Genomic DNA, 26902 nt, shown 5'->3' with positions numbered 1-26902 from the left:
ATGAAGATATCTACCGTCCCTGTGCCCTCTTCATTAAGTCTCTGGACGACCGTACGCTCGGTCGGCGCATTCGATATCGGTTGTTCATTTGCTGCATTATGGGCTTTTGTTAAAATCCTAGGGGCGCTTCGCTGGCGATTGAAGACGACTCAACTGCGGGGGTCCCCCTCGTACCAGCTTCATATACGGCGTTTCGCATGACCTCGCCTCATCTCATGATAGCAGTGAAATGTATGAACGTTGGGCGACGGAATATGGGGTCGCGTATATGATTCCGAGCGTCCTCGGACAGACTACAATCGTGCTGTGTGACCCAAGAGCCATAGCACATTTCTATGCACGAGAGACATGGTCATATGTGCGCACGCCCCTTGAAGTGGCGCTTTTGGAGGTAACAGTATGTCAACGTCATCATCTTACCTTGTCTGGACTCTGTCTGACATCTCTTGTCAGCTTGGCCCAGGGATACTACGGGCTGAGGGTGAAAACCACAGGAGGTACTGTTCAGCTCTTGTCCTTGCGCAAGCGAATAATCGACTACCTGTGAATTAGGCAGCGGAAGGCCCTCACGCCAGCTTTTAGTAATGCAGCGATTCGGAAACTCACATCAGTGTTTTATGATTCAGTATACAAGGCAAGGGTTTGCGACGTGGGAAATAATAAACCCGATAACTACAGAAGACGAGTTACAACAGGGAGGGACAGCAAGGAAGACGGGGGGGGAACGACAAGACGTGGCTTACATCCCATCGCTGATTGGGCTAAATCAACAAAGTTTGCTCAATGACACGCTCACGGAGTCATCTGGTCACCTACGAGTAGTGACTACTCCAGTACCCATTTGCACTCTACCGTGTGTCGCAAATACACACACCGAAGGCGGACCAGTGACTAAACCTGCCATGCAACCCCGATCGTTGACGCACCTACCATACCTGTCAGCATATTAAAAATAGAAAATTCATCTACATGGTCTTCCATTAGTGACACCGACGACCGTCGTCCGATAGCCCTCACCTGAACACATCTTTCTTGGGTCGCAGAAAAAGACGTGGAACACCCTCACCCTCTGACGGAAGAATAGACTCGATAGGAACCAAGCAGAGCAGACATAGTAGACTTGATGGTGCCGCCGACTCACTGTATGCCCGGGATCTAACCATTTAGGAAAACATCGATAGCATTGTGGGACATAGTGCTGAATGTCGGGTGCATGGTATGGGCGAGATTACCTCTGCTGCTCTCTGCCGGTGTCAACATCTTCGGGGTGGCCTCTGCCAATTTCACGTATATCCAACAACATGGCCAATAAATCGGGCGAAGCGACTGTTGTATCCGTAGGATGCAGCCCACTGCGAGCAGTAGACAGTGACTTCGTTGCAGCGTCTGGAAAGAACAGTTGTGCTGAATTGGAATGGAGAGAAGCATCCTAATATGTAGGGGTGCCTGGATGCTCGGTGGAATAAGATAGTAGTACTGAATATACTACTAGTTAGGCTCGTAATACGTACCACTACATTCCTGCAAGATTCTTTGGTTGAGGGTCTCCCACTGTATTTGCGATTCACTGTCAAGTTACCGTAACGGCACTTGCGCCCTTGGTGACTCCTCGAAACCGTGTTGAACTGATTTACAATGTTTTGCCTTGTGCAATTTGGTCAAGATATGGGCTCGCCATTGGAGTTTCAAGTTTTCAGCAGTGTGCCGTGCATGGTAGATGCAAGTTGACATCGAGCCGTGGAAAAAAGTTAGCACAGCTTTATTCATGGTAGATCTCATACGTCACTGCCAGTTAGACGCTTTAACGGATAACTTAAAATACACAACTCATGATTATTGTGTCTCTACTGGTATTTCATCTACTATCTGCGGGTCGCAAATGCGGACTGATAAATCACTTGGGAATAGAATGACCAGGGATGATGGTGTATCATAGTCAAGCTGCTGTCCCACTGGGCCAGCCGCCAGCGATTGCGCCGTGCGTTGAACATGCGACGCAGAATCTGGACTCCCGAGTCAGCAACGATAGGAATCGATCCGAGTCATCATCTCACCAACCCCTTATGTCATAATGTTTGCTTTCTTCGATTTGATCGGTTGATCATCTTTGATGGCGTCTACAAACGTTCTGCATGACAAGCAACACCGAGCTGTATGGTATGCGCTAGAAAATGACAGCAGCATGGCCTCATAATGAGTTCAAGGCATTCCTGGCGCGGTCAAACTGCCCTTAATAACACCTGATTTTGGCGACAACGGATGGACAGCGAGCGGGATACATGACGTTTATCCCTTCCCTGACAATAGTAGTAAATCCTCGTCGTGCATAAGACTCAGTCACGGTAACAGCGGTACTACATAAGTACTTTGATTGGACCCATGCTACTAACACTGCTATTGACTTCATTCCTTTTCTCACAGATCTGTACTGCACTCTGCATTCACGTCTGCCAAGACACGCGCCCATCGTCCGCCATTCCAAGAATGGAGTTCCCGGAGTTGTTCTTCGTCGAAGATTTTATTCCACCACATCGTTCTGCAAGCCACCACCATATCCGCGAACGAGAAGGTATCCCCCATAATCCACTTCCCGCCACTTTTCTGGTACCATTTATCGATCTCATCAAGACCCTTCTTCAAGTCTTCCCACTGCTGCTCTACGTTCGCTTCTGACACGGCCTCCCAGCGCGTTTCACCGAGCAGTTCCAAGCGCTGTCTGAATGAAGTACTCCCTGTTTGAATCGTTCAGGATTTCGAGGGTCTTCGTCAAGATAAGCTTCACTGCTTTTCCGTAGGCAACGCTGCAATATGCAGGCTCGAATAACCCTATAAGAACGTTGGCGCCGCGTGGTATGACCGGCTTCTCTGGATAGGTCTTATCCAGGTACTCAGCGATCGCCAGCGAGTCGGCGACGACGAATCCAGTGTTGGGATCCTTGATCACTGGAAGGGTGTACCTGCCCCCTTCCGTAGTCGAAGCGCCAACTTCGCATTTCATGGTCATGGGAATATCCTTGAACTCTACCCAGACGATCGTATATGGGAGACCTTTGTATTCCAGGCAAAACCTATCATCTGCATGTTAGCAACGTGCAGCGATGGCTCTGACTGTGCGACTTGCCTGGTCTTTGCAGGGTTTGGAGCCCATATATTATTCGGGGCCTTGCTTGGTATGTCGTACAGTATGATGGGCTGCATCGAAAATCTGAAGGCTGACTTGACTGCCAGTAGTTATTCTAGTGTTGAACCCATGGGCGTTGCACTATATACTTTTTTCATAGGATGTGTAAAGTTTTTTTATCTCAATCATTAATGGATGACGATGTATAACCCTAACAGCGGATTCTGATCAGTTATAAGTGATTTGTGTCACCCCACAATTATCAACCTAGACATCAATCATTTGCCAACTCATCGACAGCACGACGCCGAGTCCCAAATCTGCTCAAACTCACTTTCACGTGGAGGCTTATACGGATTGCGGCGCATCTGTATGTTACTCATTTTCGCTGGCAAGGTGATGTCCGGTACGAACTGACTGGGCACTTCCCAATGTTGCCAGCGCTAAACATGAAGCCTAGATCGAAACTTTGCCAGCTTATGTGTTATGCCGGCCACTATACTGTGTGTGCCCGGCCTGGTGCGCTACATGACGTGGCAAAGTCTCTACCTATGTCACTTGTTCACTTCAAGTTCGACATCAACTTGAACGTATGTACTCCAGTATTTTTGATGTGAGTATCGATGCGATATCTACAGGCCTACTTTCGACGTTTAGCCAGATGGACCGGCGGCCTGTGAGACACTCTGGATATTTTTTTATACAGATTTCAACCGACTCTCCGCGTTCATGGCCATTGGCCACTACAATTCCGCTGAATCGATTTGGAGTGGAACTGAATTCAAATGGATTCAATGCCAATTTTCGGAACATGCAGCTGTCCCGGGTCTTATTGGTACACGGATCTAGTGGTCGTCCCAGTGCGAGAGCTTGTCACTCAAGTTCAGTGCTGGTTGTGGAGTCCCTGCGATTTATACGTGGCTTTCTGCAATTTCATTATCGTACACGTTGAGCCAGTGTTGTTGTGTCGAACCGACCGATTGCAGCTGATCGATGATCCACAACTTCGGCGCGCTGGTACACATATTGCTATATAACATGCACATCGACATCGTATGTACAGGTGAGGTCTGAAGATCTGAAGGACTCTAATTGAGGCGACTTGTGAAGCATGCATTATCATTTCTATACCCCTGAAATGATTGATCTTATACGTGCAAGTCTTCTTCTAAGCTAAATTACACTCCTTCTCGACATCTTCAAGGACTTTGGCCCATTTTCCCCCATTCCAAGAACTGATCCTGGCCCACTCATCATCCTTCAGCACTCGTTTGCATGTAAGCAACCAACAAGCAACAATGATGTCTGCATATGAAAAAGTGTTGCCCATGATCCACTTCCCGTCAGTCTTCTGGTACCACTCATACGCAGTATTGTACCCCTTCTCTAGTAGTTTCCAGTCTGCATCAAAGTTCACATCCAAGGGCAACGGGACGTCCACCGAAAGAGTTCCGATGAAGAACTTGGCGCTGGCCGGACTCAATATTTCTATGGTGCGTGGCAACATGGGCTTAAGCCAGGTAGAATAAGGCTCATATAAGCAGAGTCGAACGCGCGTATCATGGGTTCTGAGTTATTTGGGAAGATGGGCTTCTCGGGATATGTCTTTTCGAGGGTAGGAGACGATTTCGAGGGAGTCAGTGATGAGGGCACCGGTGTTGGGGTCGCTGAGGACGGGGATGGTGTAGACGTCCGAGCCATTTCGGCGTTTGCTTGGCTTTGCACCGATGGACTTCATAGCGATGGAGATATCCGAGTATTCGACCCAGATGGTCACGAATGGAAGTTCCTTGTAGCTCAAAACGAACCTGGGGCGCAGAAGACTTTGGTCAGATACCAAAGCTCGGCATGCAAGCAGCAGAACACGAAGCACTGACCTCGGCTTTGCGGGGTTGGCTGACCAGTTATTGCCTGGTAGCTCGGAGAGGATGTCGTACAGTACAAGCGGCAGCATCATGGAGTACTGAGACGTGGGGTTTGAGGCGCTGCGGCCAATTTTAAACTCTTCTTCAAGGCTGAGCTTCACTCGTAAGCACCGAATGCTATCCGAACTTGATTAGCGCACGTATAGCGCTTGATGCATACTAGTCCACATCGGGCAGAGAGCGTTGTCACCGAATCTGTATAGTAGGACCATCCAATGAACTTCAACGTTTCAACTTTGAAGAAGGTTCACGCGCGCCGCGCGGATCTCAAACGCCCAGACATAGCCACTGAGTGATAGTGCACTATAGTGCTTGATCAACGCTGGTGCGCTAGTACACTTGTTGCTATCTAACATACACATCGACATCGTATGTGCAGGCAAAGTTTGAAGATATGAAGGACTTCTATTGAGGCGATTTGTGAAGCATTCATTATCATTTCCATGCCCCTGAAATGATTGATTTATACGTGCAAGTGTTCTAAGCTAATTTACACTCCTTCTCGACATCTTCAAGGACTTGGGCCCATTTCCCCCCATTCCAAGAGCTGATCCTGGCCCACTCATCTTCCTTCAGCACTCGTTTATGCCACAGCAACCAACAACCAATAATGATATCTGCATACGAAAAAGTGTCGCCCATGATCCACTTCCCGTCAGTCATCTGGTACCATTCGTACGCGGTATTGTACGCCTTCTCTAGTAGCTTCCAGTCTGCATCAAAGTTCTCATCCCAGGGTAATGGGACGTCCGCCGAACGAACTCCGATGAAGAAGTTGGCGCTGGCGGGACCCAATGCTTCCATGGTGCGTAGGAACAGGGACTTAAAGCCAGGAAAAATCAGGCTCAGATGGGCAGAGTCAAACGCGCGTATCAGAGGTTCTGAATTGTTTGGGAAAATTGGCTTCTCGGGATATGTCTTTTCGAGGGTAAGAGGCAATTTCGAGGGAGTCGGTGATGAGGGCACCGGTGTTAGGGTCGCTGAGGACGGGGACGGTGCAGACCTCCGAGCCATCTCGGCGTTTGATCGGCTTTGCACCGATGGACTTCATAGCGATATGGATATCTGAATATTCGACCCAGATGGTCACGAATGGAATATCTTTGTAACTCAAAATGAACCTGGGCAATAGACTTTGGTCAGATATTAAAGCTTCAAGTGGCATGCATGACAACTACTGACCTCGACTTCGCGGGGTTGGGTGAAAAGTTATTTGCCCCGGAAGATTGGACATAGCATCGTACAGAACAAGCGGCAGCATCAGTGGAGTACTGAGACGTGTGGTTTGAAGTGCTGCGGTCAACCTTCAAGTTGAAGCTCTTTTTTAAGGCCGAAATTCATTCGTAAGCACCGAATTCATCTGAGCATGATTAAGCACATCGATGTCCTTGATTCTGATCACCGGTGTAGTGCTGGTATTGATCCTAGGTGCATACTAGTCCACATCGGGCAGAGGGCGTTGTCACTGAATCTATGGAACACATCAACTACCAACAGCCCATGACACATAAGGAATGCAGCCATTCCTTCTTTTACAATGCCCTGAACTTGTGTGATGGGCGGCGCGCTTTGTGGTGGTGGTTTGGCAATACCTGTTAAAGGAATTTGTCAGCGGTGATCTGGCAAGACACCGCTATACTATGGGCCGTTTCGATACTGCCAGTATCATCAATCTCGACTCCGGGACCGGGGAAAGTAGCTGATGTGCTCAGTGCTAATAAGGATTTGGCACCTGTGCCATCGAGAAAAGTCACCAACAACTTGCAAGCACCTTTGTGCAAGAGAGGGTCTTGACAGAGACAGGCTACGCCCAGACACAGCCACTGAGCGCACTAGTGCTTGATCTTGGCTTGATCAATCGATTAACGTTGCAACTCCCAAACAGCCCATGTCACATTACAAGGAAGGCAACCATTCCTTCTTTTACGGTTTTACCATCGTCTGAACTTGTGACTCGGTATGATGCCAGTTTTGTTTTGCGTCGAATCAATTGCAGTTGATCGATGATCGTATGTGCAGACGAGGTCTGAAGATATGAAGGACTTCTATTGAGGCGATTTGTGAAGCATTCATTATCATTTCCATGCCCTGAAATGATTGATCTATACGTGCGGTGCAGGTGTTTCTAAGCCAATTTACACTCCTTCTCGACATCTGCCAGGACTTTGGCCCATTTCCCCCCCCATTCCAAGAACTGATACTGGCCCACTTATCATCCTCCTTCAGCACTCGTTTGAATGCAAGCAACCAACAAGCAACAATGATGTCTGCATATGAAAAGGTGTCGCCCATGATCCACTTCCCGTCAGTCTTCTGGTACCACTCGTACGCAGTATTGTACCCCTTCTCTAGTAGCTTCCATTCTGCATCACAGTTCGGATCCCAGGGCAACGGGACGTCCCCCGAACGAGCTCCAGTGAAGAACTTGGCGCTGGCGGGCCTCAATATTTCTAGGGTGCGTAGGAACATGGGCTTGATGCCAGGTAGAATAAGGCTCATATAGGCAGAGTCGAATGCGCATATCAGGGATTCTGAGTTGTTTGGGAAAATTGGCTTCTCTGGATATGTCTTTTCGAGGTAGGAGGCGATTTCGAAGGAGTCGGTGATCAGGGCAACCGGTGTTAGGGTCGCTGAGGACAGGGACGGTGTAGACGTCCGAGCCATCTCGGCGTTTGTTTGGCTTTGCACCGATGGCCTTCATAGCGATGGGGATGTCTGAGTATTCGACCCAGAGGGTCACGAATGGAATATCTTTGTAGCTCAAAATGAACCTGACGCAACAAACTTTGGTTAGATATTGAAGCTTCAAGGTGGCATGCATAACATGGACTACTGACCTCGATTTCGCGGGATTGGGTGAAAAGTTATTGCCCGGGAGATCAGAGACAATATCATACAGAACAAGTGGCAGCATCGTGGAGAGTACTGGGACATGGGGTGTGAAGTGCTGTGATGCAACGTTAAATATCTTTTGCGGAGCGCAAGGCTGAGCTTCATTCGTAATCGCTGAATCATCTGCGCTTGGTTAGCGCACATTGATGTGACACATACTTACATATTTGAAGCCTTCATGAAGAGAGTGCACAACAGATATCGCCACCGCGATACGTATTGCTAGAATTCTACCACGGTATTGGCACCTTAAGCCGTGATAAGCCAAAGCCGCCAAAGCCTGGTCAGGACCTGCGGGCAGCCTGACGCTGAATCATGATCAAGAAGGAATGACTGTCTTCCTTCTATATGGAGCTGAGGAGTGAAAACAAACAGCAGGCAACAGCCGAGTTACTAATTTCCGCGGGTGTGTTAGCACATCTTTCCCTGTGGTTGCTTTCTTTCTCCCTATGAGCTCGGGGTGAAGCGGAGCGTAGCTATCAGACTTCCAGGTGCCTTTGGTTCTCTCCCGAGTCTCCTAGATCTGAGAAGGGGTACAATAGGGCTTACGAATTTAAACCGGGGAAAATGTGCACAAGTCTTTGCAGATGTCGAGCAAGAGTGCAAATTTGGTGCCACAGAATTTCTGAAGACGCGCGGTTAGGATGAAACATTTGAAATGCCAAATGACAAATTTCCTTTAACAGCTAGTAAACTTCAAACCACCACCGCCACAAAGCGCGTCCCATCACACAAGTTCAGGCCATTAATTTTGTATTAAAAGAAGGAATGGCTGCCTTCCTTATAATGTGTCATGGGCTGTTGGTAGTTGATATCACTGGCTGTGTCCGGGACTCCGGGTGTTTGAAACCCGCACACGACTGATGTGTCCCACAGATTTAGTGACAATGTCCTTGCCCTATGTGGACTAGTATGCATCAAGCGCAATACCGATGTTCAAGGACATCGACGTCATCCAGTGCTTACGAGGGAAGCTTAGCCTTGAAAAAGGAGTTTCAAAGTTAGTCCGCAGCACCTCAAACCCCACTATCAGTACTCCATGATGCTACCGCTTGTCCTGTATGACATCCTCTCCGAGCTACCAGGCAATAACTGGTCAGCCAACCCCGCAAAGCCGAGGTCAGTGCTTCGTGTTCTGCATGCCAAGTTTTGGTACCTGAAACACAGTCTGCTACGCTCCAGGTTCGTTTTGAGCTACAAGGATCTTCCATTCGGTGACCCTCTGGGTCGAATACTCAGACATCCCTATCGCTATGAAGGCCATCGGTGCAAAGCCAAACAAACGCCGAGATGGCTCGGACGTTCTACACCGTCCCCGTCCTCAGCGACCCCCAACACCGGTGCCCTGATCACCGACTCCCTCGAAATTGCTTCCTACCTTGAAAAGACATATCCCGAGAAGCCCATCTTCCCAAACAACTCAGAACCCAATGATACGCGCGTTCAATTCCGCCTATGAAAGCCTTATTCGACCTCTGTTAAATCTATCTTCGCACGCTGCACAAAAATATTGAGTCCCGCCAGTGCCAAATTCTTCATGAAGCTCGTTCGAGAGACGTCCCGCTGCCTTGGGATGAGAAGTACGATGAAGACTGGGAGCTACTAGAGAAGGTGTACAATACCGCGTACGAATGGTACGAGAAGACTGACGGGAAGTGGATCATAGGCAACACTCTGTCGTATGCAGACATCGTTGTTGCTTGTCATTTGCTGTGGTACAAACGAGTTTTGAATGAGGATGAGTGGGCCAGGATCAGCTCTTGGAATGGTGGAAAATGGGCTCAAGTCCTTGCAGATGTTGAGAAGGAGTGCAAACTGGCTTAGAAGACTGCGTATACTGTAGGATTTATTTGAAACAATGATAAATTCTTTCGACAGGTAAACCCAAGCCACCATCGTAGTCACAAAGTGCGTACCACATAACAATGCCTGGCTTGCTACCTAGGTCAACGGTCATGCGCACTGTGGGCCTAAGCCCAAGCCAGCCCGCCAGACTCGCGTAGCGAAATCGACACCAAGATTGCCGCGGGGCCGGGTAGTGACGCATGACCTAGAAGAAGCAGAACATTAGAAATAACTTAACTAGGCCCAAGGCTCGCGCAAATGTATTTCCACCATACGGCCCTTCGTGTTTCCTGTATTTTGCGTTTCTTTGTATCAAAACGACATTACCTTAGCTCAAGCGCCCCATGAATTAGGCCAACGGGAACCTGCATGCTGTCCTTGATCACGCCAGTGCTGCTGCTCGCACAGAGCTACTGGTGGCTCCAAAAATCATGACACCTAGAAATCTTTGAGTGATTGGAATCTTGGGACCACAAGACCTCATGAACGTAGCTTTCGAGAGCCGCGTTCCATTCCAGTTCTCATCCTTAAAATCGCAATCAACGTCTTTCCAGAACCCATGTCCTGAAGCGATGATGATATTTTCTTCGAGATTGGCGTCCAGTATTTCTTGCTGATAATTACGAGTCTTTGGCACCGAATCGACAGTGACGAAAGGTTCTTCCATGTTATTCCTCTTAACTAGAGTTGAAGGATGGGTCACAGGCGGTACAAAGACAAGATGTGAAAGAAGAATAGCGCAATAAGCTGAGCATCAACTTAGATCTGCTGACCACTTTCATATGCGAATATTTGGCCTTGTCGAGGGAAGATGAACGTGCAAGCACACCAGACTAGTAGCATTGTTTGCCTAGTAAACTTTCTAGTTTGGATGGATGTAAGAAAAAAGTGGACACAGGTTCATGAACTTTTATACAGACATATCTATCGGTATCATTCTTCTGGTGACAGCCAGTTCAACTGGATACCGCGAGCAGCGCATACGCTGTGTAGCTCATCCCTATATTGTGCAACCGCAGCGATCCGCTGCTTGGAGTAGTGGATGCCCATTGGTATACGATAAACGTCCAGCGATTGTAAGGAGGGTTGCCAATTCGTATGTAGCAGCACCAGCACAGTACGCATGCTCGATATACCCTCAGAGAACGTGAATGTCTCTAATGTTAATTGTAGATCGAGCAAACGTTCTTTGTCGATTTCCGATCCGTCGATGCGAAGTCTTCGCACGCCTGCGAACCCAGATAGCGCCGAAATAGTCTCCGGGTCGATGCGTGTTATAGAATCATGTTATGATTCTGAGGTGGACCTTCTTCACAGAACCTCCAATGACCTTGGCCAAGTGACCTAGGCTCACGCTCGCGCCTATTCCCTGGACCACCAAGCACTCTATGCTCTGTGAACTCGATTCAAGCCATTTGCATAGGTCAAGAGACAAATGTGTTTTAGATATCGATAAAGTGAAAGCTTGAAGCGAGGCGGCGAAAAGTGTTCCAGGAGACCGCCACCATTGTCACTCTGAATCATCTCAAAGGACTCGAGATTGCATAAACGCGATAGAAGAGGGGCAAGGGTGTGGAGGTTCTGCCCAGATACTTTGAGCTCCCTCAAATACGGGTACTCGGGGAGGGACATGTTGCTGGTGAAGCACAGGGAGCCATACTCTCCTGCAAGGTACCTGAGTTTCCGGGCAGCACGCAACAATCTCTCCAGCGAGTGTCGCATGCTCCTCTGGTTGCTTTTTGTTACATTGATGCGGCTCAGGATGCATAAATTGGAGAGTGTGAGTAGGACAATGGCCGCCGAACCTCTCGCGCACGGTGCAAAGAAGTAAGCGAACGGAGTTGACTCGAAACAGTCGAATATCCTGGTACAGAACTGCTCTTGCAGCCTCGTACCAGGCTCTTGATACAAGGCTGCAGCTAAGTAGAACGTTCACTATCTTTCTCCAGGCTTTTCTATCCTCGCACCGCTTCGATCTTGATTGTAGAATTAGGGCTAGGATTTCTGCTGGCAGAAAAGGTGAAGGTGAAGTAACGGGATGCCCGCTGCCAGGTTCAACGAGTGAAGGATTATCGTCGCCCTCTCCGGTTATTTGTCGTATGTTGTTCTCTGGATGACACCACAGTCAGCGAAAGTTTCGAAGTTTCAAGGACTACTTACTTGTGTAAACGGAGGCGGGAAACGATCCAGACGCGTCTATTCTGTCGCCACAGCTCATGGTCATCCTCTCCGACATACCCCGTGCCCAGCCTGGTTTATATACCACACAAGTCGAGTGCTGAGCGCTGAGCGCTGGTTGGTCGATCGAGGAGTGATTTGGCAGGCGAGGAGTTTGAATTTTAGCAGGTGCCGGTTGTGCCGACTTGTACACAGACCGGCCATTTCAGATGCCCTGAGCCTCAACATGAAGAATGGTAGAAATATATATGCGCGAGCCTTAGGCTTAGTTATTTCTAGTTTTCTGTTTCTTCCAAGTCGTGAGCCACTACCGGCCCCGCTGCAATCTTGGTGTCGATTTCGCTACGTGAGTCTGGCGGGCTGGCTTGGGCTTGGGCCTACGGTGCACACGACCGATGACCTAGGCCATAAATCTGACTGCCAGGCTAATATCGTTGTGTAGTGCGCACCTTGTGACCACCATGGTGACTTGGGTTTACCCGTCAAAAGAATTTATCATTATTTCAAATATCCCTGAAATAGATCCTATAGTATACGCAGTTTTCTAAGCCAAATTGCACTCCTTCTTAGCATCCGCAAGGACTTGGGCCCATTTCCCCCCATTCCAAGAACTGATCCTGGCCCACTCATCTTCCTTCAGCACTCGTTTGTACCATAGCAACTGACAAGCAACAATGATATCTGCGTGCGAAAAAGTGTCGCCCATGATCCACTTCCCGTCAGTCTTCTGGTACCATTCGTACGCGGTATTGTACGCCTTCTCTAGTAGTTTCCAGTCTGCATCAAAGTTCACATCCCAGGGTAACGGGACTTCCGCCGAACGAACTCCGATGAAGTACTTGGCACTTGCGGGACTCAATGCTTCCATGGTGCGTAGGTACAGGGGCTTAAAGCCAGGAAAAATCAGGCTCATATAGGCAGGGTCGAACGTGCGTATCAAAGGTTCTGAATTGTTTGGGAAAATTGGCTTCTCGGGATATGTCTTTTCGAGGTAAGAGGCAATTTCGAGGGAGTCGGTGATGAGGGCACCGGTGTTGGGGTCGCTGAGGACGGGGACGGTGCAGACCTCCGAGCCATCTCGGCGTTTGATCGGCTTTGCACCGATAGACTTCATAGCGATATGGATATCTGAATATTCGACCCAGATGGTCACGAATGGAATATCTTTGTAGCTCAAAACGAACCTGGGGCAATAGAATTTGGTCAGATATTAAAGCTTCAAGTGGCATGCATAACAGCCACTGACCTCGACTTCGCGGGGTTGGGTGAAAAGTTATTGCCCGGAAGATTGGACATAGCATCGTACAGAACAAGCGGCAGCATCGTGGAGTACTGAGACGTGGGGTTTGAAGTACTGCGGCCGACCTTCAAATTGAAGCTCTTTTTCAAGGCTGAAATTCATTCGTAAGCACCAAATCCATCTGAGCGTTGGTGTAGCGCTGGTATTGATCCTAGATGCATACTAGTCCACATCGGGCAGAGGGCGTTGTCACTGAATCTGTGGGACACATCAACTACCAACAGCCAATGACACATAAGGAACACAGTCATTCCGTCTTTTACAGTGGCTTGAACTTGTGTGATGGGTGGCGCGTTTTGTGGTGGTTGTTTGAGTTTACTACTTGTCAAAGGAATTTGTCAGCGGTGATCTGGCAAGATACCGCTATACTACCGTAGGGCCGTTTCGATACTGCCAGTATCATCAATCTCGACTCCCGGACCGGGAAAAGTAGTTGATGCTGCTCAGTACTGATAAGAATTTGGCACCTGCGGCACCGAGAAAAGTATTGTCATTCGTCCACCGGCAAGCACCTTTGTGCAAGAGAGGGTCTTGACAGAGGCAGACTGGGACATGGAATAGATGGTTCGTGACATGGATTGGAAATCCACGGTACACTACTATAGGCTATTTTTAAAACTACATTTAGTCAGCTGTTTATGGAAAGCCTGACAGTGACAGCCGCGCTCATTTCCCTAACAGTCAAAAAAAAAACCTTCTAGCCCTTTTAGCTGTATGTCTATCGCGACTCCGTCACTCATGCATCATGTCTTATTTCACAAGCACCTATCCTCGAGTCTCGCATCTTCGTTGGCTTATGCTGCCTTGTCTTGTACTTTCTGTCTCTCGGATTGCAATAAAACTTGTCCGGGTCCCCCGAGCATGGAGCGGACTCCGCTTGCCTAATAACCACAAGACCTTCATCCTGGCGTAAAATCGATTCAAGTACTTACTAAGCTGGTTCTATCCTGCCTTGAGGCGCACTGGCAAGGCAGTGAAATCGATCATCGGTTGTTTGCGTACCATTGTGACTCCGCCAGCGCTTGATTCGATAATATTTGATCAAATGCCATGCAGATACCAACATGTCCCAGAATCTCTCAAATGAACATTTGGAAGTGCGAAAACGAGCGCCATCAATGCGGGATGATGATAGAACATAATGCCGCCATCCCTAGGTGCAGAGCGTACTTGAGAGACCACAAGAACGTGACAGAGCGAAAGACAACATACTTGCCATGGCATCGGATCATCAAAAACGCTGAGTATGGCACAAACCTGTGGTGAAGCTAACCAAAGTTGAAGGCAATCTTAGGAGCAACGTCAAGGCCGCTACGACCTATGCGCGACCCCGGAACTGCATCCGGGACGGAAAGCTGATCGACTCTGCATCTTCTGCTGAACCTTATATCGCAATTAGTTACGTGTGGGACACCCGTCCTTCTTTCAAAGAATGGGAAGGCAGGCGGGTCACAGAGCAGGCATTACACATCGCCGACCGACTCTCGAAACACACCTCATATGCTCTGTGGATCGATGCAATCTGCATTGACCAGGACAACGAACCAGTAAAGATGGTTGAGCTTGCGAAGATGGCGGATATATACCGCGGAGCCACAGCAGTGTTATGCCTTGTACCGGAGATAGACCAAACGACAAGCAGAGTCGTGGAGCATGGAACCGGAATCATAGATTTAGATGGGTTCCGTGCACTTGAACACGCTGGAGACACACACGGGATGTACATGTTCGCTTCCCAAGGCTCAAACGAGGCGTTGCACAAGCTATTCAGCAGCAGGTGGTGGACGCGTGCCTGGACGTTTCAAGAGGCAGTTCTTAATCGCGTAACGTTTTTGGTGGGAGAGAAAGAGGAAACTATTCCCATTTCCGACGTCCTCAAAATCTCTCACCCGATTAGTCGACGGGCAGCGACACAGAAGAAAGACAACTTGTTGGGGCAATTATCCAGTTTTTGGGACTCGGTTCATTCCATGTCGGACGCGATGAAGGTATACATGCCGCTCGGGACAGCTATATCGAGCGTGTGGAGGCGCCAATCTACCGTCACTCATGACATGGCGTACTCTCTGCTTGGTGTGTGTCGTCTAGAGACAATCACACCTGACTATCGCTCCCAGTGGAGAAAGTGTTCACTGACCTTGTGGACAAAGCCAGCTCGAAGGGGGACTTTTCCTGGCTGAGATGGAGCCACTTAATCGACAGAGACGCCACATGTGAAGGAATGTCCATGGTGCCCGTACCTGCAACTGTGTTAGCAACCCCTGCCAGTGCTATCACAGAGTGGCGTTCCGTAGAAGTTCCTCAGAGGTCAGTTGTCCGTGGAGGAGCCGTTGGTGTTTGCATTCCGCATCGGTCAACTGGCGTTATAAGATGGCAATCACAACCGGAAGACATCAAGGGAATTATCAACATGCTCCAAAAGCTATCATACGACCCCGAAGACATATGGAACTTATTATTTGGTCTGCACGTCGGATTGGCGTGCGACGTCGATAGAGCCGTGGGAGGATCTGGGCTGGCTCAGGCGTTGCTCAACCTGGCGACTGGATACATCGACGGCACGATCAAATTGGAGGACTCGGAGGATGATTTGGTAGGACAAAAGCCATATACGAGAGGATATGGGTTCACGGCTTATGCATCCATGGCAGCAAAGGTTTGGAGAAATGCGCAGTCGGTCGTGATGCGCTCCCAGGGTGGAACAACAGTTGTACCTACCCACAGCGGAACAGGACAGGCGCGACTGCATAGATTGCCAGTTGAAAGTTATAGAGGGACGTCCCTGTGCCTTGTTGTGCATGATAGCACGAAATTTCGGGCTAGCGCAATCGGAGTCATGGTAGAGAATGATCATGCAGGGAGTGGATCGTGGCAATTTACCCGGTTTTCTTGAAGATACCAGCTTTTTTTACCGACTTATGCTTGGTGATATCATGATGGATGGTTTGATGAAGGACTTCCTGTACTACTCTTTTGCTTTTGACTCGTCTACGACTGGGCTGGTTATCTGTGATATACATGTATACCCTATGTACATAGTCCGCGTACACCACATAGAGTGCTGGCTATCCAAGTCGTCATATTGCACTTTCTCTTTCCACCACATCATTCGGTTTGATTGTCAAGTCGTACTAGTATTACGGCGGTCTGTGACAGGACCGTTCATTTTCGGGTTCACAGCGGCTACACTTCCCATGGATGCATAACTTTATCATGATCCTTCAGCTACAATTATCGACGACTTGCCTCACAGACAGGCTGGTCACAACTTACCAGTATCTTAATGCATCACAGACATGTTGGAATTCTAATAGAATCACTCATAGTGTGCCTACCTAATCTGTAGTATTGGGGGTCTTACAAGAAACAATTGCCATATTTGTGTCAAAATCGAGCGTGGCTGTTAGGGAAATGAGCGCGGTTGTCAGGCTTTCCATAGCTGTCGCATATCGCTCATCCACACAAAAGGTTTGTCATTTGGCATTTCAAATGTCCGGCACTAGGAAAATGCTGCGACTGCTGCGGTATCTGTCGCGACACGTTTGGATGACAAGCACTGGGAGGTCCCAGTGACTAGCGGTAAGTGTAGCTGATGCACACACCGTTTGGGAGTACCGCAGCAGTGGCGCAGCATTTTCACGATGCCCCCCTGAAATAGATCCCACACGCGCTCGTCTTCAGAAATTCTGTGGCACTTTGCACTCCTACTCAAAATCTGCAAAGACTTGAACCCATTTCCCTCCATTCCAAGAACTGGTCCTAGCCCATTTCAAAACTCGTTTGAATGCCATGCGACAATGATGTCTGCATATGTGAATGTGTCGCCCATAACCTACTTCCCATTACTCTCCTGGTACCATTCGTAAGCCGTATTGTACCCCTTCTCTAGGAGCTTCCAGTCTGCATCACGCTTCGGGCCCTCGGGAGAGAACTCATCCCAAGGCACCTGGAAGTCCGCTAAACGAGCTCCCATGAAATACTTGGCACTAGCAGGGCTCAATACTTCTACGCAGCGCATGAGGATGGACTTCATGCTAGGTAGGAACAAGCCCATATAGGCGGAGTCGAAGGCGCGGATCAGGGGCTCTCAGTTGTTTGGGAAGACGGACTTCTCGGGGTATGTCTTGTCGAGGTAGGAGACGATTTCGAGGTTGGAGTCGCTTAGGACGGGGACGGCGAGCCATCTACGCATTTGTTTGCCTTTGCGCCAATGGCCATCAATGTGGCAGCGATGTCGGAGAATTCGAGTCAGATACCCTTGTAGCTTATTGTAAACCTGAGGGATAGACCTTGCTCAGATAAAATCTTCATTCATTACAAAATTACCGCTGTCCTCGGCTTCGCCGTGTTGGGTGACCAGAAATTGCCTGATAGATTGGAGAGGGTGTCATATAGGATAAGCGACTGTATCATATGGCGTTAGGACGTGGTGCAAGTGCTGCAGCTACTTTTAAAGTATCGTTGGCCGAAGTTTCGCTTACAGCCGGGGCATTTGAGGATTGGACAAGGGTAAGTAGTCCATAGTCCAAGGCTCTAGAGATGGTATCGATACGCATACAAACTTACACATTAGGCAGACGACATTAATATCTGCAAGAAGAACATGCACGTGAAGTACTGGCGTGGTCAATAATAGCACTAGAACACCTCTCACGAGTCCCGGTAACCCGACGGTAGTAGACGCTGGGTCAAGCTGAGTGAAAACAGCCAAGTTAACAAATTCTACATGTGTTAGCTCATAGCATCTCCAACAACATTTTCCCTGCACTTTCCTTTCGCTGTTCCGTCTACGCGAAGATATCCAAGCAACTCCCGAATCATTTCGCCCTGCATCTCCACCGTCACTCGTAGTTCTGATATCTGCTGACTCAGCTCCGCTTGATTATGAGCGAGCTTCCGATTGGAAAGGTCCTTTAGTGGCTCTGGAGGTTGAGATTCTAGTCGATGGTGACCAAAGGCAGCCATAGTAGAGTTATGTTCTCGTGTGATTCCCTGATAAGTAGAACATCTATCTAGCTGAATTGTGAAGGGAAATGAAACAGACTAACCCCATCATCGGCCATCTGCTCCCAGACTAGGCTAAATTCTCTACCGAGAACGAAGCTTGGGAGGGCGATAAGAAGCAAGCCAAAAGCAAGAAGAGGAACTGTGATCAAGCGCCCGAGAATAGAGCGAGGTGTAATCTCTCCATAACCCACTGTAGTAATTGCTATTTTGAAAAGGAAAGTGAGCTACCACGACACGACACCGCAATGTGCCAGATCACCACTTACTGACTAGCACGAACCTGTCTAGGTCTTAATAAAATATATAGCAAGATGAGAAACACGAGCTCACCAAGCGGCTGCGGGTATAGACTATGTGGAGATAAGCGTTAAATATAGATCAGTAGATGCAAAGGAGTAGTCCGTACTTGGAACTGAGTTGCGTCACCATCTGAATTAATGAACGTTTCCAAATTATCGTCCCAAGTACCACGCTCTGAGAAATATCTGAGTAATGCGTTCAGTGAGAAGGGCTCGGATTGAGTTGAGTGGCAGAGTACGTACAATAGCGTGCTGAACACGGTCAACACCATTGCAATAAAAAAACTAAGTGCAAGCAATGCGTGATGTGATCTACGAACAGCCAGATACATGACCTCGATGGTTCTTAATGAAATGATGGTCACATGTACCCTCAGATCAAGAGATATATGTATCCTTACAGAAGTATGGTGCTATTGTATCGGAACGGCCTGAAGACCCGCAATAGTCGAAACATACGCAGAATGGAGAAGCGGAACAGGACAGACTGTCAAAAGTCAGTTCGGTGAGTGAGAAAACAACAGATCACTGACGGTATCTTGCTGCAGCACTATCTCAATGTAATAGGGCAATATAGCCAGCATGTCAATGACCCCATAGAAGGCTGGATGAAGATCCACGTGAGAAGATATATCGGAAATTATGATATGACACGTACAGAACATCCATTTAACCAATGAGATCCAAGTGGAGCTCCATGCGACACACCGTGCGGAGTACTCTACGGTAAAAAGAAGCACCATACTTGTTTCTAGACCAAACCATACTCGAGGGGAGATAGAGTGAAAACTTGGCACAGTCTCCAAAATTGTAACGATAGCAGAAAATACGATGAGAGAAGTTGATGCAAAGTGGACGAGAAAGGCCGACAAAGATGATGTTGGAGATTCGAGCAAGTCGAAGAGGGCACGTTTCCACGGTGAAGTTATGGGGTCTGGAGGCTGGTCGAACGATGGTGTAGTTGGGAACACGTCTTCGACATCTCTCGGAGTCTGTTCCTCGGTCAGAAATCTTGATGTGGCTGGTGACCTTAAACGAGAGAGAGGAATTGGTTGAGACATTTACCAACCAAGCTGCTCGAGAATGGGCGCCTCAATGACAAGTGAGGAAAACTTTCTCTCACGCCCAACATCCTATATTGTGACTGGTCTGCTGCGCAGCCTGAGTTTTCGGTGTCCATTGCTCTTGTGAAGATTTCATTGGACACGCGACCCTGAGGCTCCTAGCGTTCGTGTGGATTGGTCCATAGAGAAAGTTTCCCGTTACCTAACTGGAAGATCATCCACCGGGAATCCTTCGGTCAGTTTTCCTTTTGTGCTCATACGACAGATAAGGCGCGAAGGAAGTGCTGCGCTCTGATACAACCTGACACAAATCAGCTTAGCGCGCTGTCCATCTTTCGCATCTTGTCTTTGTACCACCTGCGACCTATCCGTCAAGAAGAACAAAATGGAAAAACCTTCTGTCACCATCGATTCGGTACCAAAGACTCGTGATTATCAGCAGGAGATGCTGGACGCCAGTCTCAAGGAAAATATAATCATCGCTCAGGATACAGGCTCTGGAAAGACTTTGATTGCGATTTTAAGGATGAGATATGAAATAGAACGCGGGTCTCAAAAGGTACGTACAGGTTATGCATGCATTCCAAAGGTCGTGTTGCACAGAGGTTCCTAGGTGTCATGGTTTTTGGCGCCTACAGTGGCTCTTTGCAATCAGCAGCACAGCGTGATCAAGGATAATATGCAGGTCCCTGTTGGCCTAATTCACGGGGCGCTTGAGCCAAAGCAATGGACTGACATTACCTTGTGGAAACGAGTGCTGGAGAACAATCGCGTTATTGTTTCCACTCCACAAGTACTCCTTGACGCGCTCAGCCACGGCTACGTTCATATGGGGTTGGATATCTGCCTCCTAGTCTTCGATGAGGCCCACCACGCGGATCGAAATCACCCCATGAGCTGCATCATGCGAGATTTTTACTTCTCCCTCCCTCCCCGCCTCCCCGCAGCCCGCGGCTCTAGTGTGTCGACTAAGCTGGATGAACGTCCCATGATCTTGGGCCTCACCGCTAGCCCTATGTTCGGCGGCAATGCTACTGTAGCCTTCCGGTATAGTCCTCAGATTGGAGACTATGAATATAATTGACACGCTATCCAGGAAATTGGAAGCCAACCTCGACTGCGTTATTCGTAGTCCTCGAGCTAATCGGGATGAGCTCTTGACTCATGTCCACCGTCCGATTTTCCGACACGTGCGCTACGATACCCCACAATACCATGACCCCAACTATACTTCTAAAAATTTATCAGCAGTCGAAGCCGTTATCGCTACTATGAACATTGAGGAGGACCCCTTCGTTATACAGCTACGTCAGAAACTAGCGAAAACTGCCCGAGGCCCAGAGTATGCACGAATGGACCAGAAGCTGTCAAAAGCTATTCAGAGTAAGAAGACATACTCCCACGGCGGAATGAACGATCTCGCGAACGCGGGCAAAGCCATATGTTACGACATCGGTCCATGGGCGGCGGACTGGTACATCGAAAGTGTTGTATCCCGAGCACTAGATAAACAAACTCCCTGGGACGAGTTGATTGGGATCTTGCAACCCAAGGAGAAGACTTACTTGATGAAACATTTGTCTCAGATCAAGCTAACACCTCTCTCTTACGATCCTACGGACATCGAGGCCGGGATCACGGACAAAGTCCGCGTCCTATTGGAGACATTGGAGTACGAAAAGGATTGGTCAGAGTCATCGAACGAGCCTTACAGTGGCTTGATCTTCGTCACCCGTCGTGACGGAGTGTTGGCATTGTCGGAGGTTCTGAAGAACCATCCTCGCAGTGCTCATTTCAGACTTGGCTGCCTGCTTGGAAGCTCTCAAAGCACCTATCGCAATTCCTTTCTTGACATCACTCGTACACTTCTGAAAGACCAACCTCAGGCAGATATTCTCGAGGGCTTTCGGTCTGGAGACAGGAACCTCATCGTCGCCACGTCCGTGGCGGAAGAGGGGCTTGACATCCAGGCCTGTGGAAATGTGATCAGGTGGGATATCCCTGACAACATGGCGAGCTGGGCCCAAAGCAGAGGTCGTGCTCGCAGGAGGCGGAGCTCTTTTGTTCTTATGTTTGAATCGTCAGGTATCGACAATGCTAGAGTGGCGGAGTTCGAGAAACTGGAGGCCCAGATGACAGCCCTTTACCTGGCTGATCGTGCTTCCAGGCCAGCGGTCTCCAGTGATGACGAAGTACCCGATCCAGATGAGCCTGTTTTCAAGGTGAAGTCTACAGGGTGAGTGATATGCGTGTATTTAAAGCTATCGTGCTCATCCATAGATAGGGCTATGCTCACCCCGCTACTAGCGGTGTCTCATCTCAATCATTTTTGTGCTGTTATTCCAAATTCAGTCAATCTTCCCATCTATGACATTGACCCCCCTGATATGCCCGAAGGCTGGCACTCTTTTGACCCTGCGAAACGCGTCGTTCCACCTCCATATCCGGGACCATTCGGGTGCACGGTGACTTTACCAAGGCGGCTCCCAGCGGAATTCCGCATCTTCTCAGTTGACCGTATATACCCCACAAAGCAATCTGCATACCGACACGTTGCATTCAAGGCATACCTCGCTCTCTATCATGCCAATCTCCTCAACGATCATCTCCTGCCATTGACCAGCGTGGTCGAGCCTGATTTGGAGGAGGAAGTCAAGAATCTTCTCAAAGATGTGGAGAAGCGATCCAGCATGGCTTCCGTCACTAGCCAGATGAATCCTTGGCAGGATGAATTGACGGATACGGCTTGGACAACTACTCGCATTGTCATACCAGGCTTCTCTCCTATTCGCATGCTCACCCGAGTCGACCTTCCATCTTTCGCGGCTATGGAGACACCCGTGCTTTATCATCCTCGTAAAGGTCGCATCGATGTTGAACTGCAGGCACAGGGTGTGGCCCGTCATTCCGCTAGTGACCTTCAAGCTGCTCATGAATCCACACGACGTCTGTTCTGGTGTTTGTACGGAATCCGCATGCAGTGGGACAAATTCGACTTTTCATATCTTTTTGAACCTGCTGAGGAAGACCCTGACCGAGATGTGTGGGATGCGCGTCGAAAGTGGCTGCGGGACTTGCAAGGGGAAGAGCCTTCCGGAGACGATCTCTTCGCAAACGCAGCCACTTTCGGACAGGCGTTCTCGCACCCGACTGATATCACCTGGATTCGCGATGGGTTTCCCTACGGCAAGGTTTATCGCTTTCTAGGGTGGAGACATGATCCTCTATCTGAGGAAGAGTTGCAAGATTTCATGGCTAGATATTCAAAGATGCCTGAAATCGAAATCACCTACCCGTTGCTTCACGTAGAGGAATTGCCGCAAAGAAGAAATTTCTTGCAACCTCTACCGTTCATTAGTGATGCGCCTCTCAGGAGGTCGTTCCTCCCTCCTCAATCATCTCGCGTCGTTCTTCTTTCTCAAGTGCAGTGCGACCATGCCATTCTGATACCCTCCATCATTCGCCACATTTCAATCGCTGCAACTGCCGTATCTCTTCGAGGGAGTCTGCTTACCGGGACTCCACTTTATCATATTCCTTTCTCTCTTCTGATCACAGCGATTACTGCCCCTGTAGCCCAAGGTCACGTTAACTATCAAAGACTGGAGACTCTCGGGGATGCCGTCCTCAAGTTTTCGGTGTCAATACATCTGATCGCCACCTATCCCTTCTGGCACGAAGGGTACCTCACCAGGCGTAAAGACCATGCTGTCTCCAACTCCAAATTGGCAAAGGAAGCCATCAGGCTATCCCTGTACAAATGGATCGTACGCGATCGATTTACCCCTCGGAAGTTCAAACCACAGTACTTTACTATGGGAGAAGTAAACGAGATTACTGAGGACGTGGTCGCTGGGGATTCGTTTCAAGGAACACTCAAAGCCCCTGAGGACCTATCCACAAAGATGCTTGCGGACGTAGTAGAAGCCATCATTGGAGCTGCCTTCCTTCACGGAGGGTACAATCTTGGCATTGAATGCACCCGACTCTTTGACCTCGGCATCGACCCCAAGGCAGGGTGGCAACCCCTTGAGGTTTATATCGAGAAGGCTCTTTCGTGTGTGGAAACTGCTGAGGTCCCCACTCCAATGACCGACATCGAACGCATGTTAGGATACACATTTACTCACAAGCTCCTCCTCGTCGAAGCCATCACTCATGCGAGCTACCAGTTCGATCTTCGAACGATATCGTATGAGCGTATGGAATTTTTGGGCGACTCTGTGCTCGACATGATCATCACAGACCATCTCTATCACTACCCAGGAAAACAATTTACCCCGGGCCAGATGCATATTCGCAAATCTGCCGTGGTTAACATACATTTCCTCACTTATATTTGTTTCAAGTGCTCGCTGGAGAAAGACGCGAGCTTACCACGTCCCACCCGTGACGGCATTGTTATGGATGAAGAAACGCAGCAGATACACTTATACCAGTGCCTGCTCCATTCCAGCTCAGTAGTTTTTGACCAGCAAAGAGCGACACTCGCTCGTTATCGGAAAGTGAAAGATGAAATAGAGGAAGCCCTCCTTCGCGGTCCCACGTTCCCATGGGCAGCCCTCACTCGCCTCCAAGCACCCAAATTCTTCAGCGACATGATCGAGAGTATTATTGGCGCCGTTTATCTCGACTCTCGTGGAAATATGGATGTCGTTCGCCAAGTACTTCGTAAATTGGGTATAATGCAACAATTGGAGCGCAACCTGAAGGACGACGTTGACGTTTTGCACCCACTTACCAGGGTGCATATATGGGCTGCACGCCAACAAAAGGAGTTAACCTCGGAATTTGAAGAGGAGAGGGGTCATGTGACCTGCACCATCACTGTGGAAGGCAGAGAGCCTGTGCAGGCCACCGCAGAGAAACGAGGACGGGCTAGCCAAGAGGAGGCACGATTTGCGGCAGCAGAAAAGGCGATACAGCTTTGGGACGTCCGAGCTAACGACGGAATCAAAGATGCATGAGGTCGATATTTGATAGTCTAAAGACATGTAGTTGTAAAGTACAAGGAACACGGAATATTGATGAAAATACATGGGCTCTGGGTTATTTCTAATGCTCTGTCTCTTCCCAAGTCCTACCGACTGTCTTGACCAAGTCTTGCTCGGTGATTGCCTTCCCGCTAGTAAAGTATCCCGCTGCGATCTTGGCGTCGATTTCAACACGCGAGTCCGGCGGGATGAGATGCTCTGGAAAGAGGGTCATCATTGATCCACGCCAACATTCAGAAGGTCACCCACCTGGTAGATCATACCGCTTCAAAATGGGAATTCCAGATTGGACAATCGCGTTGTATTTCCTGAGATACACGTGTCAGCTATGATCAATGAACGGTACTTATGATCGACGCACATATCACTCATGGACACCATGTTATCGATCTTCCTGATGCCGAGCCAGTGTAGCACATCCGGCATGAGTGCCTGGAATCGCATGTCCTTCACGCCAGCAATAAGCTCCGTGGACTTGAAGTATTTGTCGGCAGAGTCGCCACCCGCGTTTACGGAGATTATAGACCAAGTACCTGAAGAGGTGTTGTGAGCCTGGGAGTACGAAAAAAGAATTGATATTCACTTTGTGACTTCGCCCAGCGCTCTGCCCTCTTTGCGGAAGTACACTACAAGGCCGACCCCACCCCTCTGGGCGCAACGAATACACTCTTCGATCGCATAGACCAGGTAAGGTTTGCAGGTGCAAATGTCGGATCCAAAGACATCAGAACCATTACCTGATAATTATAGACATTCAGATACGATTAAGAGAACAGATGGAGAGACATGCATTCATCGTGTACACGCAAGGTCAATTCCTTGGACTCATCGGACAGGAATGCAGGGTTTCCGACTTGGGAGAGCGGTCAGCAGAAAGTTTGTGGATGAACAACAGCACGAACAAATGTAAACTGTCAAATTTCCAATGGGAGGGAGGAAGACCTTAATATCGGGGCGGGTAATCAATTCAGGATACATTCCTCCAGTGTCTTCGAAAAGAGCACGGCGAAGCAGGCTCTCGGATCTGACGGGGATTAGAAACTTGTAGATTAAGACAGCAGTGGCCACCTACATCCCAAAACGTTCAGCGACGCCAGGCAGATACCACACTGGCTCAACAGCTGCTTTACTGGTGGTGATCTCTACGCCAGAATAAGCGTCACTCTCCGTGCCATCGACATTTCTCAGAGGACGCGTGGCCAACACAATCTTGCCATCCACCTCGAGTTCGCCTTTCCTCGCAGTCTCGTCAATTTCACTGAGTTTGATGTGCGCCTTTGTGACTGCTATACTGGGACGAACATCGAGTCCAAGTTCGTCGACCTCTTTTCTAAATATCTGAGGCACAAGGTGTCCCCAGGGGTCAAAGGAAACGATCTTGTGCGGATCTGACCATGCAGGTTGTGGAGGAATAGGCACGGGCGGCTCGGTCATGGAGTAATCGGGTTTGTGGGTGGGGTTAAGAGTCCCCATAGCTATAGCAAGGGCGCGATAAATCGAATATGAACCGGAGTGGGCACCGAGCGCATTGCGTTGCTTGACTGAGGAAGGTAAACGTGAACAGATTACAGGTCCTCTCACGGAGGGATCAGGTGCACCCCATTGTAGTGGGAAAGGTTTGATTCCATGCTGGTCAGGATGAGCTGTAGAGGTCGAAATTAGCTGAAGTTAACAATGACAGAAGTGTGTGAAAGGTAGTGTCGAGATAGACTTACTAGTCAAAAGTATTCTCCCTGGATACAGAGCCTTCTCTCGCTCTTTATCGGTCTGACTGTGATCTGACGGAGTGCTCGCCTGCGATGCTGAAGCCAAGTGGACCTTGCTCAAGGAAGAGGAAGGTGATAGCAACAAGGTTGACGAAATTGGTGAATCATGGTGGCCTGTGATAGGAGTTCCATGACTTGGTGGACTTCCAGGTGTGATAAACGCATCCAACTAGTTTATGAATTGTATCAGTCTTCACATTTATAGCCTAGAGCGTCATTTTACCTTGGCCTGCAGGGTCTGCTGTGAGACCTGAAGTGCGCTGAGTTGGGCTAAGATCTGAGTCAAGAGAGCGTCAGAGGACATAATCGTAAGCAACAGAAAGATTTGGTAAGGCGATTATAGTGTACGCCGTACAAGCGAATTATGCTGCTGGTGTGCTCGTGCGGTTTAAGGGCTCTTAGGATCCAAGGCGATTTAGAAAAATGTTACACGATAAGCCGGATTCCAGTCTCGATCGGAGTCGTTTGTTCTTGAACACCTTCCTGTTTCGGATCATGACATCAACACGCT

The 26902-nt window shown here is 48.9% G+C and overlaps 11 protein-coding genes across 11 annotated transcripts; 5 read left to right on the top strand and 6 right to left on the bottom strand.

Annotated features, from left to right (window-relative positions):
- Positions 1-178: 178 nt before the first annotated feature.
- Positions 179-640, top strand: DFJ58DRAFT_608371 (cytochrome P450; the record flags this gene model as incomplete). The annotated part of the gene is made up of 3 exons (XM_041380845.1): positions 179-397; positions 454-497; positions 553-640. Coding segments are annotated over 3 exons (351 nt in total), but the record flags the coding sequence as incomplete, so codon positions are not given.
- A 1775-nt stretch (positions 641-2415) lies between these two features.
- Positions 2416-5078, bottom strand: DFJ58DRAFT_716874 (uncharacterized protein; the record flags this gene model as incomplete). The annotated part of the gene is made up of 4 exons (XM_041384275.1): positions 2416-2712; positions 2783-2935; positions 4812-4944; positions 4999-5078. The coding sequence occupies 4 exons, from the start codon at positions 5076-5078 to the stop codon at positions 2416-2418; spliced, it is 663 nt and encodes a 220-aa protein (XP_041242612.1).
- Positions 5079-5520: 442 nt separating this feature from the next.
- On the bottom strand, positions 5521-6631 carry DFJ58DRAFT_794445 (uncharacterized protein). Its single transcript, XM_041390451.1, is given in 4 exon segments — positions 5521-5964; positions 6035-6167; positions 6279-6438; positions 6450-6631. 3 exon segments carry the CDS (start codon positions 6305-6307, stop codon positions 5527-5529), a joined length of 600 nt encoding a protein of 199 aa, XP_041242611.1. The 5' UTR covers positions 6308-6438; positions 6450-6631; the 3' UTR covers positions 5521-5526.
- A 2050-nt stretch (positions 6632-8681) lies between these two features.
- Positions 8682-9781, top strand: DFJ58DRAFT_746550 (uncharacterized protein). The gene is made up of 3 exons (XM_041387474.1): positions 8682-9057; positions 9121-9379; positions 9463-9781. Exons 1-3 carry the CDS (start codon positions 8978-8980, stop codon positions 9760-9762), a joined length of 639 nt encoding a protein of 212 aa, XP_041242610.1. The 5' UTR covers positions 8682-8977; the 3' UTR covers positions 9763-9781.
- An 873-nt stretch (positions 9782-10654) lies between these two features.
- DFJ58DRAFT_447314 (uncharacterized protein) lies at positions 10655-11121 on the top strand. Its single transcript, XM_041380448.1, has one exon. It carries the CDS (start codon positions 10686-10688, stop codon positions 10932-10934), a length of 249 nt encoding a protein of 82 aa, XP_041242609.1. The 5' UTR covers positions 10655-10685; the 3' UTR covers positions 10935-11121.
- On the bottom strand, positions 11122-12428 carry DFJ58DRAFT_447313 (uncharacterized protein). The gene is made up of 3 exons (XM_041380447.1): positions 12339-12428; positions 11944-12175; positions 11122-11892 (listed from the first exon to the last, which is right to left on the bottom strand). The coding sequence occupies exons 2-3, from the start codon at positions 12017-12019 to the stop codon at positions 11309-11311; spliced, it is 660 nt and encodes a 219-aa protein (XP_041242608.1). The 5' UTR covers positions 12020-12175; positions 12339-12428; the 3' UTR covers positions 11122-11308.
- Positions 12429-12435: 7 nt separating this feature from the next.
- Positions 12436-13580, bottom strand: DFJ58DRAFT_746549 (uncharacterized protein). Its single transcript, XM_041387473.1, has 2 exons — positions 13208-13580; positions 12436-13145 (listed from the first exon to the last, which is right to left on the bottom strand). Exons 1-2 carry the CDS (start codon positions 13282-13284, stop codon positions 12506-12508), a joined length of 717 nt encoding a protein of 238 aa, XP_041242607.1. The 5' UTR covers positions 13285-13580; the 3' UTR covers positions 12436-12505.
- Positions 13581-14331: 751 nt separating this feature from the next.
- On the top strand, positions 14332-15945 carry DFJ58DRAFT_746548 (heterokaryon incompatibility protein-domain-containing protein; the record flags this gene model as incomplete). Its single annotated transcript, XM_041387472.1, has 4 exons — positions 14332-14505; positions 14556-15334; positions 15379-15854; positions 15913-15945. Exons 1-4 carry the CDS (start codon positions 14345-14347, stop codon positions 15943-15945), a joined length of 1449 nt encoding a protein of 482 aa, XP_041242606.1. The 5' UTR covers positions 14332-14344.
- A 1634-nt stretch (positions 15946-17579) lies between these two features.
- On the bottom strand, positions 17580-19710 carry DFJ58DRAFT_704596 (uncharacterized protein). The gene is made up of 9 exons (XM_041383678.1): positions 19226-19710; positions 19101-19171; positions 18969-19054; positions 18811-18912; positions 18675-18753; positions 18599-18618; positions 18535-18548; positions 18310-18470; positions 17580-18253 (listed from the first exon to the last, which is right to left on the bottom strand). The coding sequence occupies exons 1-9, from the start codon at positions 19626-19628 to the stop codon at positions 17993-17995; spliced, it is 1197 nt and encodes a 398-aa protein (XP_041242605.1). The 5' UTR covers positions 19629-19710; the 3' UTR covers positions 17580-17992.
- On the top strand, positions 19711-24598 carry DFJ58DRAFT_704592 (uncharacterized protein; the record flags this gene model as incomplete). Its single annotated transcript, XM_041383677.1, has 4 exons — positions 19711-20190; positions 20245-20678; positions 20728-21867; positions 21916-24598. Exons 1-4 carry the CDS (start codon positions 20017-20019, stop codon positions 24596-24598), a joined length of 4431 nt encoding a protein of 1476 aa, XP_041242604.1. The 5' UTR covers positions 19711-20016.
- Positions 24560-26846, bottom strand: DFJ58DRAFT_794426 (GTP cyclohydrolase N terminal-domain-containing protein). Its single transcript, XM_041390450.1, has 9 exons — positions 26615-26846; positions 26341-26560; positions 25698-26268; positions 25528-25649; positions 25431-25478; positions 25217-25362; positions 24987-25177; positions 24875-24933; positions 24560-24823 (listed from the first exon to the last, which is right to left on the bottom strand). The coding sequence occupies exons 1-9, from the start codon at positions 26693-26695 to the stop codon at positions 24687-24689; spliced, it is 1575 nt and encodes a 524-aa protein (XP_041242603.1). The 5' UTR covers positions 26696-26846; the 3' UTR covers positions 24560-24686.
- Positions 26847-26902: the final 56 nt, after the last annotated feature.

The sequence above is a fragment of the Suillus subalutaceus genome (assembly GCF_016647625.1).
Source record: "Suillus subalutaceus strain FC151 chromosome Unknown DFJ58scaffold_72, whole genome shotgun sequence".
Taxonomy (NCBI): domain Eukaryota; kingdom Fungi; phylum Basidiomycota; class Agaricomycetes; order Boletales; family Suillaceae; genus Suillus; species Suillus subalutaceus.
Note: the sequence above shows the minus strand (reverse complement) of the source record. Positions and strands in the feature narration are given on the sequence as shown.

Excerpts from the sequence above, each read along its gene's own strand:
- DFJ58DRAFT_794426 (XM_041390450.1), bottom strand. The coding sequence starts at position 26,695 with ATGTCCTCTGACGCTCTCTTGACTCAGATCTTAGCCCAACTCAGCGCA. Across the intron at positions 25,650-25,697 it reads GTCGCTGAACGTTTTGGGAT|ATCCGAGAGCCTGCTTCGCC; the intron begins GTAGGTGGCCAC and ends AATCCCCGTCAG. Across the intron at positions 24,934-24,986 it reads ATGGTGTCCATGAGTGATAT|GAAATACAACGCGATTGTCC; the intron begins GTGCGTCGATCA and ends CGTGTATCTCAG.
- DFJ58DRAFT_447313 (XM_041380447.1), bottom strand. The coding sequence starts at position 12,019 with ATGTCGGAGAGGATGACCATGAGCTGTGGCGACAGAATAGACGCGTCT. Across the intron at positions 11,893-11,943 it reads TCCCGCCTCCGTTTACACAA|AGAACAACATACGACAAATA; the intron begins GTAAGTAGTCCT and ends GGTGTCATCCAG.
- DFJ58DRAFT_447314 (XM_041380448.1), top strand. The coding sequence starts at position 10,686 with ATGAACTTTTATACAGACATATCTATCGGTATCATTCTTCTGGTGACA.
- DFJ58DRAFT_704596 (XM_041383678.1), bottom strand. The coding sequence starts at position 19,628 with ATGTCTCAACCAATTCCTCTCTCTCGTTTAAGGTCACCAGCCACATCA. Across the intron at positions 18,913-18,968 it reads TACAATAGCACCATACTTCT|AACCATCGAGGTCATGTATC; the intron begins GTAAGGATACAT and ends CATTTCATTAAG. Across the intron at positions 18,754-18,810 it reads ACCGTGTTCAGCACGCTATT|ATATTTCTCAGAGCGTGGTA; the intron begins GTACGTACTCTG and ends CGCATTACTCAG.
- DFJ58DRAFT_746550 (XM_041387474.1), top strand. The coding sequence starts at position 8,978 with ATGATGCTACCGCTTGTCCTGTATGACATCCTCTCCGAGCTACCAGGC. Across the intron at positions 9,058-9,120 it reads GCCAACCCCGCAAAGCCGAG|GTTCGTTTTGAGCTACAAGG; the intron begins GTCAGTGCTTCG and ends GCTACGCTCCAG. Across the intron at positions 9,380-9,462 it reads CAGAACCCAATGATACGCGC|TGCCAAATTCTTCATGAAGC; the intron begins GTTCAATTCCGC and ends GAGTCCCGCCAG.
- DFJ58DRAFT_746549 (XM_041387473.1), bottom strand. The coding sequence starts at position 13,284 with ATGCTGCCGCTTGTTCTGTACGATGCTATGTCCAATCTTCCGGGCAAT. Across the intron at positions 13,146-13,207 it reads CCCAACCCCGCGAAGTCGAG|GTTCGTTTTGAGCTACAAAG; the intron begins GTCAGTGGCTGT and ends CTATTGCCCCAG.
- DFJ58DRAFT_794445 (XM_041390451.1), bottom strand. The coding sequence starts at position 6,307 with ATGCTGCCGCTTGTTCTGTACGATGCTAT. Across the intron at positions 6,168-6,278 it reads CTTGTTCTGTACGATGCTAT|GTTCATTTTGAGTTACAAAG; the intron begins GTCCAATCTTCC and ends TCTATTGCCCAG. Across the intron at positions 5,965-6,034 it reads CGGAGGTCTGCACCGTCCCC|ACATATCCCGAGAAGCCAAT; the intron begins GTCCTCAGCGAC and ends ACCCTCGAAAAG.